The sequence below is a fragment of the Oncorhynchus nerka genome, unplaced genomic scaffold (genome assembly GCF_034236695.1).
Source record: "Oncorhynchus nerka isolate Pitt River unplaced genomic scaffold, Oner_Uvic_2.0 unplaced_scaffold_419___fragment_1, whole genome shotgun sequence".
Lineage (NCBI taxonomy): Eukaryota > Metazoa > Chordata > Actinopteri > Salmoniformes > Salmonidae > Oncorhynchus > Oncorhynchus nerka.
In genome coordinates, this window is record NW_027040424.1 from 162,501 (window position 1) to 170,657 (window position 8,157).

At 42.9% G+C, this 8,157-nt stretch overlaps 1 protein-coding gene across 1 annotated transcript in view; it reads right to left on the bottom strand.

Moving 5' to 3' along the window:
- LOC115119841 (transmembrane protein 151B-like) overlaps window positions 1–7,836 on the bottom strand; it is a 32,046-nt gene extending 24,210 nt beyond the window's left edge. The window contains exons 1-3 of the mRNA XM_065016814.1: window positions 7,775–7,836; window positions 7,396–7,588; window positions 2,595–2,777 (exon numbers count right to left, since the gene is read on the bottom strand). Coding sequence (XP_064872886.1) covers window positions 2,595–2,777; window positions 7,396–7,588; window positions 7,775–7,836 — 438 coding nt within the window. The remainder of the gene's footprint in view (window positions 1–2,594; window positions 2,778–7,395; window positions 7,589–7,774) is intronic.
- Window positions 7,837–8,157: the final 321 nt, after the last annotated feature.

The window sequence follows — 8,157 nt, forward strand, 5'->3', positions numbered from 1 at the left end:
TCGGATGGTAAGTGTGAAGAGTTGCAAAGAGAGGGACCGGGAGACAACGAGACAGAGACTGAGAGGCTGCCAAAAGAGATGACTGTGAAAACAACAGATTGTACCTCCCCGGGGAAACATAGTGCCAAAACAAAAATAACAACAGCCTCCTCCTTTTTCTCCTCTCTCTCTCTCCATCCCGCTCTGCCTCTGTTATGATTTGACACTGCACCATGTAGCCTACTGCATGTTCAATGTGTCATCTCCAAACATTCAAATCTAGGTTACTTGTGATCTACTAGGCTAGATGATGTCACGGTTGTGACCACTTGTTTCTGGCCTTTCTAAATGATGGGGAGCATGGCTAAATATTTAGCAGTTACAGTGACTAAAACCACTGTCAGTAAAACCGAGGTATTTACAAACCACTGTCAGTAAAAACCGAGCTATTTACAAACCACTGTCATTAAAACCGAGCTATTTACAAACCACTGTCAGTAAAACCGAGGTATTTACAAACCACTGTCAGTAAAACCGAGGTATTTACAAACCACTGTCAGTAAAACCGAGCTATTTACAAAAAGACACTGACCGAATAATTGATAGATGTTTTTATCTATTTCCTCCCCCCAATAGACAATTGAAATCTGCTGGATTCTGATTGGATCGCTGAGCGGAAGTAACTATAGGAGGCGGGAAAACGCTGATGACTCGCGCATGGAATGTTGTGGGTTTGGGGGGGGAAACTGTTTTTAACGGACAAAACTGACAGTTGACAACATCTACCGGTAATGTCCTTCTCAGTGAGAAATGACTAGTCTACTACTACATGTCTAACTAGGACTCTCTTCAAACATAACTAGCCCTCCACACCTCTTATAATTCATATTCGTTGAGAAATGGCCAGCCCAGTGGGGGGGGGGGGCTTGAGAATTTCAATTGAAGGGGAGAAGCAGAGACAGGTCCGGACTAAGAGGGATGGAGGAATGACCAAGATGCGTTTTTTTAGGTGAGAGAAAGCGAGAGGAGGACAGGGACTGAGAGAGATGGAGGGTGAGAGACGGTAGGCTATGTTGTTAAAGGAATAGATGAGGTGAGAGGTGGCGAGAAAAAGAGAGATGTGTAATATTCATATATGTAAACATACCGAATTGTAATTGGATGCATTTTTACCGCCATATCACACTGTGCTATGACCAAATGGTTAGGTCATGGCAGTTTGGATCCTGTTTGGAGATACGTGAACATGCCAGTTATAGCTAGCTAATAAAGAGCTACGTTAAGAAATATCCTGTAGTACTGCATTTTATTATTTTGTACAAAGTGTGCAAAACAAGACATTAAGAGGCAGAGAAACAGTCCTTTACGGTTGGGCATCTGTTCCCTTCAGACTGCAATGCAGACATGGGACCGCAATGGAAAGATGGAGGGAGAGATTGAACACGAAGGGATGAGGATGGAGATGAGAATAGCAGCCTAGCAGCTAATAATGGCAGGTTTATATTGTGTTTCGTCTTGAGTAACCTCGGCTAATTCTATATTCTGTCAATCTATTCGTAACGCGTCTCAGAGGCAAGAGGCAGCCTGAAATATAAGGTACTTAAAATAGGGCACCTTGTTTTTTAATGCACTTTTCCAATTCCAGCGCCATGGTACAGTAATATTGTATTTGCCCCTTTTGGAAATGCCATGGATTTTTTTCTCTCCCTTTGACAAAAATACATCTTGTTGGAAGTGTGAAAATGCTATAGATATGTTCTGTGCTTAAAGCCCCGTAGGCCAACCATCCCTATAAGTTTAGCCTTTCATCACTAGGCTAAATGTGTTGTGTCTGCCTAGGCATGCATATTTAGTCCCTTTCAACTATGCAGTATCACACACACACACACACACACACATATATATATATATCAACAAGGCCACAATAAGGAATGCGCTCGGTTTCCTTTGAGGGAATAAAACAAGAGTGACAAATCTATAAAAAGAAGGATACTTTTTTTTTTTAAATGAGCATCTGATCGAGCCTATTGGTGGTAGACCTTAAAGACAATTAGACTAAGCACGCGGGTCCAAAGATCCCCATTACCCCTAACCTATTCACACACAGTCACACTGTTCCCCTTAGCCTACCTCCTCTCTCCCATTCCCGTCTGCTGTGGTCTCCTCTCTCCCATTCCCGTCTGCTGTGGTCTCCTCTCTCCCATTCCCGTCTGCTGTGGTCTCCTCTCTCCCATTCCCGTCTGCTGTGGTCTCCTCTCTCCCTTCCCCGTGTGCTATGGTCTCCTCTCTCCCTTCCCCGTCCGCTATGGTCTCCTCTCTCCCTTCCCCGTCCGCTATGGTCTCCTCTCTCCCTTCCCCGTCCGCTATGGTCTCCTCTCTCCCTTCCCCGTCTGCTATGGTCTCCTCTCTCCCATTCCCGTCTGCTATGGTCTCCTCTCTCCCATTCCCGTCTGCTGTGGTCTCCTCTCTCCCATTCCCGTCTGCTGTGGTCTCCTCTCTCCCATTCCCGTCTGCTATGGTCTCCTCTCCTATCTCCAGCGGTAGGGCTACTGGCACCTCCGTCTGCATGTTCTCTCTCTTCTTTCCCCTGGCACACGCCCTCCCGTTAGCCCTACGGTTAACGGGACCAGGGATGGGGACCCACCCCGGGAGCGGCGGCCCGTGCCGGAGGCTGGGACCACCTCCTCGGCGCGGCGGGAGTCAACCCATCCGTCGCCGGTCGAGATCCGGTTACACTGTAGTGATGACAGTAGAGCCTGCAGCAAATGCGCATTATCCACGCTGACTGAACGTCGCCTCTATCGGGATCCAAGGAGTTAATTTACCCTGTGCCTCTCGGTTATTCTTCACGCCTTCCATGGTTTGATTCATTCACCTCATAGCATAGATTAGACAAAGCCCAGATGTCTTCCGTTAACAATGACATCAACGTCGGTTAGTGTTACTCTGTGCTTCTGTGCGGTGATAACAGCCAGCCCCTTCTTGGCTTCGTCCTACGCGCAGGTGGGGCTCGAGACTGAGCCAACCGTTACTGTTTCCTTCAGAGTGAGCACCGGGAGGCAGGCACGAGAGCGCTGATATGAAGACGGATGGATGGGAAGGGTAGGAGGAGGATGTTTTTTTTCTCACAAAGGCAGGCAGATCTCGATTAATCCTACTGGTAAAAGGTGAACATGGATAAACCCGATTCCTTTTCTATCGGTAAACAGTTTATCCTCGAAAAAATCTCAAAAATAACGGTAAAACCATCTCTGGTGTTCATTTTCTTTCTATTTGTCCCCTTAGAACTCGGAAGGTTTCACCTACACATTCTGTATGCCCACTGACGTCACCCATCACCTGAACATTTATCAACAAACATACTGTGGATTCGGGAAAATATTCCGACCCCTTGACTTTTTCCACGTTTTTGTTACATTACAGCCTTATTCTAAAATTGAATAAATTGTTTTTCCTCCTTATCAATCTACATGACAAAGCAAAAACATATATATATATTTTTTTTTTACATGAGTGTAAGTATTCAGACCCTTTACACAGTACTTTGTTGAAGAACCTTAGGCAGCGATTACAACTTTGAGTCTTGGATATGATGCTACAAGCTTGGCACACCTGTATTTGGGAAGTTTCAAGGACATTCAGAGACTTGTCCCGAAGCCACTCCTGCGTTGTCTTAGCTGTGTGCTTAAGGTCGTTGTCCTGTTGGAAGGTGAACCTTCACCCTCAGTCTGAGGTCCTGAGCGCTCTGGAGCAGGTTTTCATCAAGGATCTCTCTGTACTTTGCTCCATTCATCTTTCCCTTGATACTGACTAGTCTCCCAGCCCCTACTGCTGAAAAACATCCCCACAGCATGATGCTGCCACCACCATGCTTCACCATAGGGATGGTGCCAGGTTTCCTCCAGATGTGAAACTTGGCATTCAGGCCAAAGAGTTCAATCTTGGTTTCATCAGACCAGAGAATCTTGTTTCTCATGGTCTGAGAGTCTTTAAGTGCCTTTAAGGCAAACTCCAAACAGGCTTTAATCATCCTTTTACTGAGGAGTGGCTTCTGTCTTCCCACTCTACCATAAAGGCCTGATTGGTGGAGTGCTGCAAAGATGGTTGTCCTTCTGGAAGGTTCTCCTATCTCCACAGAGGAACTCTGGAGCTCTGTCAGAGTGACCATCGGGTTCTTGATCACATCCCTAAGGACTAAGGCCCTTTTCCCTGATTGCTCAGTTTGGCCAGCTTTCGGAAGACTCTTGGTGGTTCCAAACTTATTCCATGTAAGAATGATGGAGGCTAAATAAGGTATCTTATATATATTTTTATACTTTTGCAAAAGTGTCTAAAACCCTGTTTCCACCCTGTCATTATTGGGTATTATGTGTAGATTGATGAGGATTTTTTATAAGGCAGTAACGTAACAAAATGTGAAACAAGGGGAAGGGTTCTGCATACTCTCCGTATGTTAATGGAGAATCCAGCCCTTTTATTTAAACTTTTTGAAAAGACAAATGCTTACAGAACGCAAATAGAGCTTTTATCCACGTAATGTGATTGGATCATTAGCTACATCTCTGAGTCATCATTATGTCACCTCATTCCTTCTATGGGGCGGCAGGGTAGCCTAGTGGTTAGAGCGTTGGACTAGTAACCGAAAGGTTGCAAGTTTGAATCCCCGAGCTGACAAGGTACAAATCTGTCGTTCTGCCCCTGAACAGGCAGTTAAACCCACTGTTCCTAGGCCGTCATTGAAAATAAGAATTTGTTCTTAACTGACTTGCCTAGTAAAATAAAGGTAAAATTAAAAAATTAAAATTAAATTAAATAGGCCCATAGGGTTCTACTGCACTATGTAGGGAATAGGGTGCTGTTGGGACGTAGCAGAAAGTTGAGTATGTGAGGAGAGTCAAGAGGCAGCGAGGAGACATGTATAATGTCTGGAAAACAGCCTTGCATGCAGTTAAAGGCCATTTCCTGGCTCATAAGATTATATTAATTAGCGTAATTTCAGTTTATGTGACAAAACAAGCAAGTATAGTGTAGATAATCATCGTACCCTCTAAACCGCTGTGACATATCTTTTCCATAACCAAAAATATTGTATTGTCAGCTGTTTGAAGCTGGGATACAAAATCGAAAGTAAAAACAACAAAAAAATAAAAACTTAAGAACGGGAAGCATAGAAATAGCTCAAATATAACAGATCTACCGATTCTTAGATTTGCTTTTCAATGAGAATGACAGATCTACAGCTCACATTTCTATGTGAATTTGGTAGAGTCGACCAAAAGGTTACATACTGCAGCTTGAAGAGTCACAGGGTTTGTCCTTCATGGCTGAATCAACTATCTGATCAATCAAATACCTTGTCAATCAACTAATCAATCATAGAAAAAGAAAGAGAAGCCAAGGGGGCCAGCCTTTGTGTGTGTGTGTGTGTGTGTATACATATATATATATATATATATATATATTATATATAGTTGATGTCGGAAGATTACATACACTTAGGTTGGAGTCATTAAAACTAGTTTTTCAACAACTCCACAAATTTCTTGTCAACAAACTATAGTTTTGGCAAGTTGGTTAGGACATCTACTTTGTACATGACACAAGTCATTTTTCCAACAATTGTTTACAGACAGATTATTTCACTTATAATTCACTGTATCACAATTCCAGTGGGTCAGAAGTTTACATACACTAAGTTGACTCTGCCCTTAAACAGCTTGGAAAATTCCAGAAAATAATGTCATGGCTTTAGAAGCTTCTGATAGGCTAATTGTCATCAGAGTCAATTGGAAGTGTACCTGTGGATGTATTTCAAGGCCTTCAAACTCAGTGCCTCTTTTCTTGACATCATGGGAAAATCAAAAGAAATCAGCCAAGACCTGAGAAACAAAATTGTAGACCTCCACAAGTCTGGCTACCAAATACTAACCAAGTAAACTTCTGACCCACTGGGAATGTGATGAATGATTTATTTCAGCTTTTATTTATTTCTCTCTACTATTATTCTGACATTTCACATTCTTAACATAAAGTGGTGATCCTAACTGACCTAAAACAGGGAATTTTTACTAGGATTAAATGTCAGGAATTGTGAAAAACTGAGTTTAAATGTATTTGGCTAAGGTGTATGTAAACTTCCGACTTCAACTGTATATATACGTATATATATATATATAGAGTGAGCTGAGATAAGGCGGAGCTTTACCTAGCATAGACTTATAGATGACCTGGAGCCAGTGGGTTTGGCGACGAATATGTAGCGAGGGCCAGCCGACTAGAGCATACAGGTTGCAGTGGTGGGTGGTATATGGGGATTTGGTGACAAAACGCATGGCACTGTAAAGAAAATAAAGAAAAACCACTGAATGAGTAGGTGTGTCCAACTTTTGAATGGTACTGTGTGTGTGTGTATATATATATATATATATATATATATATATTAATATATATATATACACACACACACAGTACCATTCAAAAGTTGGACACACCTACTCATTCAGTGGTTTTTCTTTATTTTCTTTACAGTGCCATGCGTTTTGTCACCAAATCCCCATATACCACCCACCACTGCAACCTGTATGCTCTAGTCGGCTGGCCCTCGCTACATATTCGTCGCCAAACCCACTGGCTCCAGGTCATCTATAAGTCTATGCTAGGTAAAGCTCCGCCTTATCTCAGCTCACTGGTCACGATAACAACACCCACCCGTAGCACACGTTCCAGCAGGTGTATCTCACTTTTCATCCCCAAAGCCAACACCCACTTTGGCCGCCTTTCCTTACAGTTCTCTGCTGGCAGTGACTGGAACCAACTTCAGCTAGCTGAGCAGCTATCCGATCGCTGCAGCTGTACATAGCCCATCTGTAAATAGCCCATCCGTAAATAGCCCATCCAATCTACCTACCTCATCCCAATATTGTTGTTATTTACTTTTCTGCTCTTTTGCACACCACTATTTCTACTTGAACATCATCATCTGCCCATCTATCACTCCAGTGTTAATTTGCTAAATTGTAATTACTTTGCTACTATGGCCTATTTATTTCCTTACCTCCTCATGCCATTTGCACACACTGTATATAGACTTTCTTTTTTTCTATGTGTTATTGACTGTATGCTTGTTTACTCCATGTGTAACTCTGTGTTGTTGTTTTGTCGCACTGCTTTGCTTTATCTTGGCCAGGTCGCAGTTGTAAATGAGAACTTGTTCTCAACTAGCCTACCTGGTTAAATAAAGGTGAAAAAAAAAATTGTACTATTTTCTACATTGTAGACAAATAGTGAAGACATCAAAACTATGAAATAACACATGGAATCATGTGGTAACCAAAACAACGGTTAAACAAATCAAAATATATTTTAGATTCTTCAAACTAGCCAACCTTTGCCTTGATGACAGCTTTGCACACTAACATTTTCTGACTTGTACTGTAGGTCCTGGATGGCAGGAAGCTTGGCCGTGCGCACTACCCTCTGTAGCACCTTACAGTCGGATGACGAGCAGTTGCCACACCAGGCGATGATGCAACCAGTCAGGATGCTCTCGATGGTGCAGCTGTAGAACTTTTTGAGGATCCTGGGACCCATGTCAAATCTTTTCAGTCTCCTGAGGGGGAGAAAGCGTTGTGGTGCCCTCTTTACGACTTTCTTGGTGTTTGGACCATGATAAATTGTTGGTGATGTGGACACCAAGGATCTTGAAATTCCCGACCCGCTCCGCTTCTTAGCTACAGTATACCTCCCTGGCATATTACATCATTTATGCAGCAGCGTACAATAGTTTTGCACTCACCTTGTTGTGCTGTGCTCACTTGCGGTGGCGCAGCGATCCTTCTTGTGGGCAAATTTTGACATCAAAATCTGGCATTCTCTGGAGTTATGGTGCTTTCAAGACAACTGGGAACTATGAAAAAAAACAAGTTTGAATCATGACGTCGGAGATGTAGAAAGAGGCCAGAATTCTCAACTTGAAATTCCAGAGTTGGATGACTGTTCAAAATGTATTGTGCTAGTCGGAGCTCATTTTTTTTCTCCAGTTTCCAGTTGTCTTGAACTCACTGAAGTCTGATATTTTCCAGTTGTCTTGAACTCACTGAAGTCTGATATTTCCTAGTTTCCAGTTGTCTTGAACTCACTGAAGTCTGATATTTCACAGTTTCCAGTTGTCTTGAACTC